At 42.8% G+C, this 14,023-nt stretch overlaps 1 protein-coding gene across 5 annotated transcripts in view; it reads left to right on the top strand.

Annotated features, from left to right (window-relative positions):
* LOC133400191 (MICOS complex subunit mic25a-like) overlaps positions 1 to 9,454 on the top strand; it is a 39,137-nt gene extending 29,683 nt beyond the window's left edge. For 4 of the 5 annotated variants that reach the window (XM_061672634.1, XM_061672643.1, XM_061672617.1 and 1 more), the window contains one exon: positions 8,870 to 9,454. In XM_061672634.1, the coding sequence (XP_061528618.1) occupies positions 8,870 to 8,893 (24 nt within the window). In that variant the 3' untranslated portion in view covers positions 8,894 to 9,454. Of the gene's footprint in view, positions 1 to 27; positions 1,710 to 8,869 lie in introns of those variants that run through there. The other variant, XM_061672626.1, reaches the window with a different exon arrangement.
* Positions 9,455 to 14,023: the final 4,569 nt, after the last annotated feature.

Here is a 14,023-nt window from a genome sequence, read left to right on the forward strand (position 1 = left end):
ACATATGCCTTTGTGTGACGCTTCCAGTCTCTCTTTTGCAACCTGCTGATTACACTCTGCGAAACTTTAAGCTCCCTCTGAGAACATCACGTGCGAAGCCTTGCAATGGTGAGGTACTGTTGATGAATTGTTTGGTGTTGTTTTGGTCCTGAGGACAAAATGTGAACAGCGTGATGAAGAGGACTTTTAAATACCAATTCTAATTAAGCCACTAAATGTATCTGTCGAGTCATGGATCAAACACCTGTTGTGAATTTTGCCATTAAGCCCATTGTTAGCGAAGAGTAAGTTGTGTGAAGTTGAACATTCAAAAGTTCAAGGTCAAATAAACTCACCTGTAAAGGTTATAGCGCACTTTAGGGCCATCCTGAATTTTCACTCAAAAGCTGACTATTACTAACTTTTGTGAGTAGTGTATGCTGTATGTACTAAAGCCAAATGTTTTTGTATTATATTCAGTTATAAGTTTGATTTGAAGCACTCAAAGTTAAATATACCCTTTGAGTGCTTCTTTTTAGCTTTTCACATTGCTCATTTGGAGCCAGGGTTGTATTATTCAAAGGAGCAGCTAGATACACGCGTCACTGCCTGTGCTTGAAGTTCATAAAAAGAGGGAATATGTAAAGAAAAAGAGATAAGACCGAATATTGAACAGTTGCTTTTTCAAAATGTACTGTATCTAGTGGAGGTATTTGAATTTGAATGTGTCCAAACATAGCGAAGCCGTTCTGTTTGCTCAGCGACACGAATATGTCCCCTCGATAAACTATATAGCCCAAAGTATTTGGCCACCTGATCACCTGCAGGAATTGTGCCATCTGCGTCATTCTTTGTAGCACCACCTTTCGCTGCAATTACAGCTGCAAGTCTTTTGGGGTATGTCTCAAGCAGTTGAGCACATCTAGACACTGAAATATGTGCCTATTCTTTGGAAAGGAGCTCAAACTCAGCCAGATTGGATGCACAGCATCTGTGAACAGCAATTTTCAAGTCTCGCCACGGATGCGCAATGGGATTTAGGGCTGGACTTTGACTGAGCCATTCTATCACATTAATATCCTTTGATCCACACCATTCCATTGAAGCGTTGGCTTTATGTACAGGGTCATTTTATTGCTGGAAGATGAACCTCCTTCCTGGTCTCAAGTCTTTTGCAACCTCCAACAGGTTCTTCCAAGATTGCCCTGGATTGTATTTAGCTCCATCCAACTTCCCATCAACTCTGTTGAAGAAAAGCATCCCCACAGCACCACCCCCGTGTTTCACAGTGGGGGGTGGGGTGTTTAGGGTTTGCATTTCGGCCCAAGAAATTCAACATTGATCTCAACTGACCAAAGCACCTTCTTCCACATGTTTGCAGTGTCCCCTACATGGCTTTTGGCAAAATGCAAACGGGACTTCTTATGCCTTCCTTTCCACAATGGCTTTCTTCTTGCCACTCTTCGGTAAAGGTACCATTTGTGGAGACAGATTCTGCCACCTGAGCTGTGGATTTCTGCAGCTCCTCCACAGTGACCATTGGCCTCTTGGCTGCTTCTCTAATGCCTAGATCAGACTACAGGATTTTAGTCCCGATATTGGCCCGATTTGCTATCGCGGGCGATTTCCAAGATCGAGCCCGACAGTTTGTCGGGAACGACAAAACATCTCGAAGTGTGACAAAATCCACGACCAACGATTTGGCCCTATGACGGCAAAATGAAAAGTCTAGCAAGTGTGATTTTTTTTAATTAATTAATTAATTTCTTTATTTTTTGGGGGGGAGGGGGGGGGGTATCTTCCGTGTAGTGTGACATATCAGCGACAACTCTCCGACAGCGCACCTTGATCTCGACCGATAGGATTGCGTAATGTGACCAGCGCATCATCTCCCATGCTTGCCGTTGTCAACATTTATTCACATGCACAAACCAATGTTTACCAAAGCTTTAAAGCATGAGTCGACGGAACGCCGCCATGCTTACGTACAAGCGTATGTGCTAGCACTAGCTTGCTAGGCTACATATCGTTTTGTTGCCTGCTATCGTATTAACATACCTCTAGCAATCCTTGAATGGACGTTCTCTCTCGAACACCAGTGACGAACACCACGCGTTTTTCCTCATTTTGTCCCCCCCACACTCACTCACATGCACAGACACTGAAATAATAAATTGAGGCGGCGCATTGATGTTGTCGTCGCCATAGTAACGAGTGTATCCGGTCACATTAACCGGTGAAACGTTTTCTGCTTCCACCTCTCCAACATGATTTGACAAGTTAAAGCCCAGTGATCGTAAAAGACGGGATACGGTGCTATCGGCATAAATGTCGTGTAGTGTTGCCAACTTGTCTGCCCGAGAAACGGCAAGATTTGATGGCAGTAGTGTGACCTAGTGCAATCGGGAAAGACCAAATTTGTCTTGTAGTGTGATCCAGGCACAACTAGTGCACTCCTCCCTTGCTCTGTCAGTTTAGGTGCAAGGCCGTGTCTTGGTAGGTTTGCAGTTCTGCCGTACCTTTTCCATTTCTGGATGATAGATTGAATGGCGTTCCTAAATATGTTCACAGCTTGACATATTTTTCATAACCCAACCCTGCTATAAACGTCTGCACAACTATATCTCTCACCTGTCTGGTGAGTTCCTTGGTGTTCATGATGCTGTTGTTCACTTGTTCTCTAACAAACCGCTGAGGCCGTCACAAAACACATGTATTCATACTGAGAATAAATTTCCCACAGGTGGACTCTGTTTACTTCTGAAGGCAGCTGATTGTATTTAGGGGTATCAGAGTGCAAGGGGCTGTATACAAATGCACACCACACTTTTCAGATTCATATTCGCGTAAAATTTTGAAAACCGTCTGTCTTTTACGTTCCACTTCATAATTATGTGCAAATTTGTGTTGGTCTGTCACATAAAATGCGAACAAGATACATTCAAGTTTGTGATTGTAAGTTCACAAAATGTGAAAAAGTTTAAAGGGTATGAATACTTTTTCAAGGCACTGTGTTTTCTTGTGTTTGAAACTCCCACACAAGCAGTTTTTTTTTTTATCAGCTTCACAGCAGGGTAAGAGACAAGTCTGCACATCGCGGTGGTCTTTCTTCAGTGACACTACAACCTGTACAAAATGATGCTTGTGTATGTACTGTATACTAAATCACACAGACCCTGTAGAGATGGATGACACAGACAAGCTCTTCTAGTCATTATCCTCAGGGAGGCTGAGCTTGACATCCATTGGTGATGTATAACTCAAACGCACCATCCAGTCACTCAGCGGGATTCTCCGAGCAGTTATCTGCATCCCGACATGCAAACGAATGGACCACGCTTTCATCTGCAGAGTCTGTTGCTGTTCTGGAGTCATTTAGGGCCAAACTCATCAGATCAGATGCAGATCAGTGTCAGTTGCTTGGCTCACACTGAAGATGGAGGGAAGAAAGAACAGACAGACTCCTAAATGTTACAGATGCACAGACGAGACTTACAAAAAAAGTTGGTATTTTAAAATGCAGTAATTTCAACAAAGACAAGAAAATACCTACCCAAAGTACAAATATGTGATTGTCATTTGAATAAAAAACTGTAACCGTACAAATACAACATCTTGTATGTCCACACGAAAATAATAAGATAGATTTAAATTGCCAAATGATCAGAATTCATGCTTGCTGTCTACTACATTACGTTTTTGCTGCTTGCTAAGTTGATTTGTTGTGCAGTTACCAACATTATGTAAAAACTAAAAGAATCCGCAAAATTGCGGTTTATCATTACAAAACTAGATGACGAATATATAGTCTACCCTAGGATTCTATGCCATAGATTAGTTGTCCCAGCAATTAAACTTTGTTTCCTGACAGCCATGCTATGGTACCGTATGTTGTGGGAGGACTTGATTGGCCACATTTGTCAGCTACCATGCTGTTAGACATTTCTCTGTTGACTCTGCCACGTTGCAAAAAAGGACAGTCATTTATTTGTGTTAGTTTTTTACTCTTGTGATCTACTGAATGTTTCTGGTCTTTTCAGTCAATAATTGTTGTATGCAGCAATGGCTAACAGTTGGGCAAATATTCATTCATCTTCCGTACCGCTTATCCTCACGAGCGTCGCGGGCGTGCTGGAGCCCATCCCAGCTCACTGCGGGCAGGAGGCGGTGTACACCCTGAACTGGTCGCCAGCCAATCGCAGGGCACATTGAAACAAACCATTTGCATTCACATTCACACTTGCGGACAATTTAGACTCTTCAATTAACCTATCGTGCATGTTTTTGGGATGTGGGAGGAAACTGGAGGACCCGGAGAAAAGCCACGCAGGCACGGTGAGAACATGCAAACTCCACGCAGGCGAGGCCGGACTTGAACCCAGGTCGTCAGAACTGTGGGCAGATGTTCTAACCAGTTGACCACCGTGCCGCCTGAGCAAATATTGACTTTGCAATTGCAATGAAATCCTATTAAAAAAAAAACATGCGACATAACACATAAGATGCTGAGGGAGCATACCGAGCGATACCGCTAAAAGTGGCTTCTCTTTATGAGACGTACTATGTTTAAAATTTAGATTTCTTGCTGTGTGGAAACCAGAGTATACCGGAAAAGTTAAAATACTTCAATCAAGTGCTGGTAGTTCCACTTTCATAACAAACACCTTCTGTTTTTGCTGATATCCTTTTTAATATTTCTTTATGTCCTACTTCAGTACATGCTGACTTTTACCAAACAACCACTGCGTGAATCTAATAATAATACGTATTTTCTTTTTTTTAACACATATTTGATCGTCTTTTTTTTTTTTTGGGCTGCAAGAATCGTGCTGTTACTGAGATCACGTGAGCATGGCTAGTGTGCTTCGCAATAATGAAGCCATGAAATGAAAAGATTAAGAATACAAAATGGGATTGAAATAAGGGACAAACAGGTGTGAAATGCAATGAAAACTGGTTAGCGGAAAAAACATAATGATTGCACCGAGAGAGAGATACGTGTGTTCATGACATGTCTAAAGTAGAATCAATTAAATAGAGGAAAATGTAAGCTAGAAAACACCACAGAATTGAAGAAACAACAGGGAGGAAGTAGTAGTGCACATGAGAGAAAATGATAGAAAGTCGAATGGTTGACAGCTGGGGGCATAAAGCGCCAGGCAGAACGGGAAAATTGAACGTTGACATCACATTTGCCAAAATCTGCAGATAAATGGTGCTGTGCTAGCAAAACGTGATCAAACATGGAAGGCGTATGTGAAAGTTAAACTGGCTCTGCTTTATGTCACATCACTCGCTCGATATGTCATAGCTTGATGCCGCCATGGAAATAAGCTTCGTTACTCAGAGAGGAACTGTGGTAGTGCATGCGGAAGTCTGGAGTGGCAGAGGAGTATGTTAGAATAATACAGGACTTGTACGAGGGCAGCAGAACAGTGGTGAGGTGTGCTGTAGGTGTGGCAGATGAATTTAATGTGGAGCTGGCACTGCATCAGGGATCAGCCCTAAGCCCCTTCCTGTTTGCAGTGGTGATGGACAGGCTGACAGATGAGGTTAGACTGGAATCCCCGCGGCCCATGATGTTTGCAGATGACGTGATCTGCAGTGGAAGCAGGGAGCAGGTGGAGGAACAGTTAGAAAGATGGAGGCATGCAGTGGAAAGAGGAGGAATGAAGATTAGCCGAAGTAAAACAGAATATATGTGCATGAGTGAGACGGGTGGTGGGGGAAGTCTGAGGCTTCAGGGAGAAGAGATAGCAAGGCTGGAGGACTTGAAATACTTGGGGTCAACAGTCCAGAGCAATAGTGAGTGTGGTCCGGAAGTGAAGAAACGGCTCCAAACAGGTTGGAACGGGTGGAGGAAGGTGTCAGGTGTGTTATGTGACAGAAGAGTCTCTGCTCGGATGAAGGGCAAAGTTTATAAAACAGTGGTGAGGCCAGCCATGATGGACGGATTAGAGACAGTGGCACTGAAGAGACGACAGGCAGCAGCGCTGGAGGTGGCGGAAATGAAGATGTTGAGGTTCGCTCTCGGAGTGATCCGGTTGGATGAAATTAGAAATGAGCTACTCAGAGGGACAGCCGAGGTTCAATGTTTTGGAGACAAAGTTAGAGAGAGCAGACTCGGATGGTTTGGACACGTCCAGAGGAGAAATAGTGAGTATATTGGTAGAAGGATGGTGAGGATGGAGCTGCCAGGGAAGAGAGCGAGAGGAAGACCAAAGAGAAGGTGGATGGATGTCGTGAGGGAAGACGTGAGGGCAGTTGGTGTTCGAGAGAAGGATGCAGGAGATAGGCTTACGTGGAAAAGGACGACGCGCCGTTGCGACCCCTAAAGGGACGAGCCCAAAGGAAAAGAAGATTCATGATGGTGCACGACGTGCTGCCTGCTGCTATGCCTCATTGAACTCAGGAAGAAGAAAGAAAGTTGCGCACAAGTGGCTGAAGGAGAGCATTTGGAAAAGATATGAGCTTAAATTTTGTCAGGATTTTCTGTTCGCAGATTCTTATTAAGAGAAGGTGACTTTTCACAGTAGTATTTATAATGCAATTTCGTGGTCCCCCATTCCAGCTGCTGGTGGAGGGCGGTGGTGGCCCACTGTCGCTCCTCGGGCCTGCTTCCTCCTCTTCTCTCCGGTCCTGGCGTCCGGCTGCAGTTCGCAGGGGGACCTGCTGTGGGTTTTTTGTCCCTGCCTGGTCTCGGGGTCGGGTACCTGGTGCTGGCTGTAGTGGGAGGGGCTTCCTTTATATTTATATAATACATATATTTATATATATGTAGAAGATAAATGTTTGTAAGGAGTAATAAAACTCCACGATCTAGCGGGGATGGAAAGGATGAACCACAATACTGCAGGAAACACTGCAAATTTAGCAAGCCAAATTTTATAGACATTTTGAAAACTGCACGTTATTCTAAATGCGCATTCACTAGTTTCCAGAAAACGCATATGGTAATATCATCCGTATAATGAATCAAGGGAAAGTGGAAACCCTTCATCCATGCCAGTAAATGTAAACATCTGTTTTGTACCCAAAGACCCTGTTGACGCTGGAAAATGACTATTAGGACATTGGAAGACGTCTTTACGTAGACAACATATTGCAAATATGTTCTGACATGTGCCACAACGTGTACCCTTCTTTGACTCGTAAATAAAATATGCCTACCTTCATCATTTTATCCCTCTGTTGTGATACGTGCAGAGCCTTTATTCTTTTTCATTTTCCATTCTCTTTATCAGCCAACATTCTTTCTGTCCCCATCCACCATTATCCCTCCACTTTTCTTCCTCTTTTCTGTTCGGCCTTTTGTTGCTCTGCCGCGTGCTATCAAACGACCAAATCTTGAGCCTCTTTCATCAAGCTCGTGGAGACACATCGTGGTTTCCAACCAAGAAACAAAAGAGTTCAGGGCTGTGGAGACATGGAGGGGAGGGTACTCAAAATTACCTCCATAGGGAGACATTTTTGTACACCTCACAGAGTGAACCTTGACCTTTCCAGCAGTCTGCGATTGACCTCCTTCGACATTGTCCAACGGGGCGCCCCGATAACAATTCAACATGCGCTTGCATTGTGTTCCATAGAAATCCTCATCGCTCGTTCCGTCTGCGTTTTGCCACGTCCACGTTCACGCACTCGAAGCCCCCCAGCTGGGATAAGAGAGGGTTGACAGCGTGGGGGGGGGTTTCAACGTTTTTTTGTTGCATCCAAGCCGCTGCATTATCAAAGCCGGTCCATTTTCTACCCGCCATCTCTTTACAAGTCCCTTTGCCACTCATTTCATCTCCCTCTCATTTTTTTATGCCTCTTTTGTCATCACACCCTGGTTCAAATCTGTATTCCCAAAGAGATCAATTTCTTTTTCTTCTCTAGTCTCCAGTCGATAAATAAACAAATACCGTTGCAATATTCTTGCCTTTCATAGCTGTTTTGAAGACTTTTATCAGAAACTTTAAAATTGGTTCTGTGGTGCTTTCCAATAGTTTGTCTTTCTACAAAAGCTCACTCATATTTAGCATTTTTCAGATTGATTTTTCCAGCGTTTTGTCTCGTGAAATGATCGTCTCGCCCTCTATCGAACAGATATTTTATTGAATTTATTTTTTTTAAATAAAGTTTTTGGAGTTGGCCATGCAAGTTGCAACTGTAAAATACTATAAAACTGAAGGTTTCTTCTTCATTGGCAAACTAAAAGTTGTCTAGTAACTGTCCGCAAAATGTGTTTTGTAATAGTTAAACAATGTTTCGAGGTCATGTGTAAGCCAAATGGGATTTCTTTCTTCGCGTGTATACACTTACAGCATGCAACTTGCGCCGTTGAGTCATAGTGTGAATGCTCCGTGCCCTTTTCAAGCACAGCAAACTTCATTGGGAGTGCTCGGATGGAAGAGGTGGACTCTAGCACGACGTGCAGTGTAGTCAATGTGATTGTTCTACCCGCCAGTTATATACTGTATTATAACTGCTACCTCATACCATTTTTTTTATTAGGATAAACCCCTGGAGATGTCTCATCTCGTTTTTGACGGGCTCCCATAAAGTATTACGGCCACACACAAAACGTTGCTCGGAGTCAAAAATAATTAGAAGAAAGTTGCTAATTGTATGCCTTTTTTCAGCTTTCATTTGTAGGAATTCAACTGTGCTTCAGCACAGTATTGGAAAACGCAATGCAGTTTAATGTTTGTGTAATATGTAAAAATGATCGGAGATTTCTGTTTTCCTTTATAATGCAAAGGCATTTTTATACAGTGTATCCAAGTTTATATTTTTGCTCTGTTGACATTTTTGCATTAATTATGAATCCACCCAGTGATATGCAGCATAGCAGATCAAGAGATTTTTTTTACCTCATTCTCAATGACTTTTCCTCGTTTTCTTTTAGAACTACCTGGTCAACCATGGATGAAGAAGGCGAATGGAAGCTTTTCTGACTAAGAGCATCATCTACTGTCGCAAGCTTGTGTTGAATTATGGAAGATTTAAGTTGCTGTTAGCATGGCTTGTTGTTTATTGTTCTTTTATACTATTTATCTACAGTACCATCCATTGACATCCGGCTATAATTGTGCACTGCTCCATTTTACACAGAACGAAAAAAAGAGTCAATAGTGGGTTTGCGGTCGGGCTCAATAGACCTTCAAAGCAATCTTTTACCAGATCGGTAGCAGCTGTTTGCCCTATTGAAAGGGTTAAGTTGCATTCATGACTCTTTCATGCGCACATGAATGTCAACTTCAGTTTGCGTCCAGATTTCTGCTGTTTGTGTAGCGATTTAAAATAAATAAATACATTTAAAAAAGATGAATGATTGGGGATTGTACTCAGCATTATTATTCAGACGGGTCACTTTCAAGATTTGTGTTTTTCTGTTTCCTGTAGGATGTTTGGTTCATCATGGCCGTGACTTGAGTACACCAGGCCTGCATTGTATACCGTTATTTGATTTTATTAAACTCTTCCTGGTTTATTCCGGCATTGTCTGTATTCAGTTGCTTAACAGAATCCACGCTAGAAAGCCGTAGTTGTACAATGAGATGAAATCGCCGATTCAATGTCACATGCTGGCATTGTCGACTGTTTTTTCGGGCTAGTTTGAAATGATTGCCATTAAAAAAAAAAAAAAAAGCTTCTGCTCTTGTCAGCTGCACTATAATGTGTACTGTATCGATTTCTTCCACCTTACAAATCGTAAATAGTTTTTCGGGATAAAGACGAGCGCGTGCACTGCCGAGGTTGATCCATAGTGTCCAATTGAATGCGAGTGTCGTACATTTGAAACTCTCAGGGTGAACACAATCCTTTTCAGAGCAACGGTCAACTTATGATAATTATGTATTGAAGCAGTGTTCGAAAGCTTATATTAACTCGACAGGTAATTGTAACATTCGTAACTGTCAAGTGTACAAGTGTATAGAGTAACCACTATTGGGACCCAGAATAAGATCGAAAGTGTTGTAACACACTGGAGTCTCCACTGCCACGACTGTGAGTTTACGTCTTCTTGAGATTGGTAAGATTGTTTTCAAAAATGTGCTAAAATGAGAGGGCTGTTTGACATTAGCTACTAATACAAATTAACACCTTCTATCATATCCATCTGCCTTTATATTTGCTTGTAGCAATATAAAACGTAATAAGGTATCATTCCTACTACCATACTAACTGAACTTCAATACAGCTAGAAATCCTCCTGCGGTTCCTTGTCCTTGTCGTACAGGTCAAATGTTTAAAAATAAAATAAAAAATCATCTATCTTTAAGAAGAACCCTGGAAATGCACAGATTGTATGAAGTTCTTCCTCCTCAATGATTCATTGAAATTAGTTGCTCGTAATCCTGCTCAGTAAGTAAAAGAAAGTGGTGAAAGTGTCCTTGATGGAGGTAACAATAATCGTGCTTTTTTATACAACTTCTATCAACCTATGTGTCTTAACACAACAGCACAAAATAGTGAATTAGATTTTTGCTGTTGAAGGCACTTAAGAAGAAAAGCTCACTGAAATTGTACTCAAATGTATGTTCTAATACTGTAAAACGTCACCTTGTCGCAAATGTCTGCCACTTCAGAGGCCCACTCTATGTAGGAAACAGCCGGAGTAAGCAAAGCAAATGTATTTATATAGCGCATTTGATACACAAGGTGACTCAATATGCTTTACGTGATTAAAAGCATTTAAAAACAAAAGGAAAAAAAACTGCTTAGAAACATTTCAAATAAAAATACAATTAAAACAGCAAGTTTACTTTTGGCTTTTTAAAGGGTAAAGATGCCCTTCATAATTTGTACATCATAATTGAGTTAAAATATATAATAGAATGGTGTGACTTGTTAATGATGTTTACATTTATTTTAATGACCGATGCCACTAAAGGTACAGTATATTACCCGAAGAATACAATGAACACGACCAAAATGCTAGCTGATTCCATAATACGTTATGTCCTATTTAACATGCCGAACGTTAATTGCAGTCCCAGTGATTTTGGTGAATATCATGAAAACCTCGGAAAAAAATCTCTAGATATCTCAAATAAGGTCTCGTATTAAACTCTTTTGAGCTATTTTTGTTCTCATCATTATATTTGTCCAAACAAAAGTACCTTTAGTTGTACCAGGCATTAAAAATGCACAAGAAACTGCAGAAACAAGGGCGGTCTAATCATTTTTTGCCCCCCATGACTGTACAAAGTCTCGTGGCACTGGTGGAGAAAAAAGCTCCAGCAGCTGCCACTAGTAGGACACGGATGGCATAAAATCACTGTCGCTTTAGCTCTTGGCTAACGTTTTCGAGGTGAAATCACGAGCATGGCCTCTCTTTCCAGGCAGTTGACACCTTTAAGAACGCGCCACCTGTGCGGAGGTGAGTACTCCTCTCCTTGATTGACTTTACACAAGACATTTTCACTCAAGTGGCTACATGTCCTTCCTCTCTCCTCGCCGTGGTTATTGTAATTGGTTTGCAGTTCGAGCTCATTTTCCCACGAACGTACGGACATTTCTTCATAAGAGATGTCAGCGCGGCCTTGGCAGGAGTGCAGGCATGCGGATGTTGCTACGGCAACAGCAGCAAGCGATGGGCTGCGGGTAAAGTGATGAAGATGATTAGCAACCAGTCCATGGTGTGGTCTACCTTTTACCCAAAATCGGCTGCATAGAACAAGCTCTTAATAGAAAATGGACGGATAGTTTTGCCCAACCTTTTCTGTCTGCTCCCTGAATGATCTACCGACTAACCTTAACGCAAATGGTAAATGAGCTCTTCTACTTTGGCGAACACTCAAAAGCGCTTTAGCCCTCAAGGACGTCATCAAACCCGACACCTTTCGGGTGGAAAGACGACCACTTGCACCTGAGCCGCGCCGTCTCTTAATGGTCAATAACGTGAGAGTAAGGTTGGCTGCGAGAATATTTTTACATAATGAAGAGGAAACGTTGGTTATAAATACTGTATTACAATATAATATAGAATGGTGGAAAGAGAACGGAGCAAGGTTTCCTAGGCTGGAAAAGTTAGGTGTCAAAATGTAATTTTTAGCCCTTTCCCTGAAAAAACAAACCAAACCAAACCTGTAAAACTTTGCTGCACTTCAAAACATTTTTTTTTCCTCCTGCTTGGCCTCATTCACGTCGAGATGGAGTTTATGCTAAGATGACTTTGGGCGAGAGGCGGGGTACCTCATGGACTGGTAGCCAGCCAATTGCAGGTCCCATAGGCTAAGGTAGAGACAGGCAACCTTTTCGCCGATGGACAATTCAGCCTTCAACATGCATGGAATGTGGGTGCAAACTGAAATTCCCCCCCCCCCCAAATTCCACACAGGAAGGCCAGAGTTCAACATACTGAAGAAAACCCATGGACAGGAAATGTATATTTGTTATGTCGTGTGTGGGGGGAAAAGTAACATTCTGCAACAAGGCAAACTCTCTTTGTCTTCTGAGAAATCCAAGCCTCTCTTAGCAAAACGCTCCACTGCATCACAGCCAGTCAGGCTTGCATATTTGTGTGTGCGCGCGCGCTCTGCGGAAGCCACACACTCTCTCCAGTCCGTAACCCTGATTAAAGACTTCCACTTCTCTAATGCCATTAGAAGGGATGAGAAAAAGAGAGGCGTTTTAGGGAATGGTCAGCCTGCTTAACCTCCACCGTTGTGCAGCAAGAGAGCAATTTAATCCCTGTGTCGTAGCCCGGATTAGTGCTCCATTTTATCACCGCTGAGTCTTTTCTCTGTACCTTGCTGTCATTTTTTTCTTCCCTCCCTCCCTCCCCCCGTCCCTCCTCATCCCTCCCTTTCATCAGCTGCTCTTTCTTCTTTCTGTAATGCTTCTTCTGGTACTCAGTGGCTTAATGCTCGATAATGCCGTGGCTTCCCTTTATCTGTCTATTGTCATTACTCGTTCTTCAGGACAATACGCTCTTATTGTGAAGGTTCTGTCAAGCTGAAATTGTGCTGCTGTGTGTGCAAAAGGGGGGAGGCGGGCAACATCCGTTTTCCATGTCCATGTATTGTCGATTATGAAGCAGATTTGGATTCAGAAAAGGAGGATGGTTTTGTTTTGAGGGTATTTTACAGGTAGGGGTCAGCTGTTTAGGGTGCAGGAAACATGTAAGATTCAAGCATCTTAGCACCGAAATACATTTGAACCGTTTTGCGCTTCCCTGATCCTTTATTTTCTTTCTCTTTAAATAATGGTATACAGGGCTGACAAGTTCTGCCACAACCTCAGAAACTACCTGTAAAATACCCTCAAAAGCTTTGCTACAAAATGTGGCGACCTTGCGAGCACAACTATGTTTATTTCAAAACCATCTTTGTGATAAAGCATAAAGTCAAGGATTTGTTTTCAGAAGCGGTCATGTGTCTCACGAGAATAGACCTTCCCCTGTGCTGAGCCGCTACATAATCGGATCTCCGCATTCAGAACCAAAACAAAATCTGTACTTAGCTGACCTTGACACTGAGCAGAAAGTGGCGCAAACAATCGCGATTCACGCTGCTGAATCAACTTCAGTCATCTGGGCATTATGAAAAGAAATGTTATTATTTTATTCGTGAATATTTTCTTTGCAATTTTGCAACGCCAGCGAAGCTCCATATAAAAACAATGTTGTGCTAGTAGTAGTCGTCGTAGTAGTATACTAGTAGAGGGGCTTTCTTACCCAAACAACCAAACAACACGGGCCATGTCATTTGTTAATTTTAGAATGTGCCCTTGGTCGCTAAAACAAGGGTGGCGCAAATGGCCCAATCGTTCCTCCCAATGACCCCCTTCCAGGTCTCACTGTCATTGCCCACGTGAGCATTGACGTTCCCCACTAGAACGGGAGCGCTCTCCAGCACCCCCTCCAAGGACTCCAAAAAGGGTGGGTACTCTGAACTGCTGTTTGGTGCATAGGCACAAATAACAGTCAGGACCCGTCCCCCCCACCCGAAGGCGGAGGGAGGCTACCCTCTCGTCCACTGCGGTGAACCCCAACGTACAGGCGCCGAGCCGGGGAGCAATAAGTATACCCGCACCTGCTCGGCGCCTCTCACCG

This window comes from Phycodurus eques, chromosome 1 (assembly GCF_024500275.1).
Source record: "Phycodurus eques isolate BA_2022a chromosome 1, UOR_Pequ_1.1, whole genome shotgun sequence".
Taxonomy (NCBI): domain Eukaryota; kingdom Metazoa; phylum Chordata; class Actinopteri; order Syngnathiformes; family Syngnathidae; genus Phycodurus; species Phycodurus eques.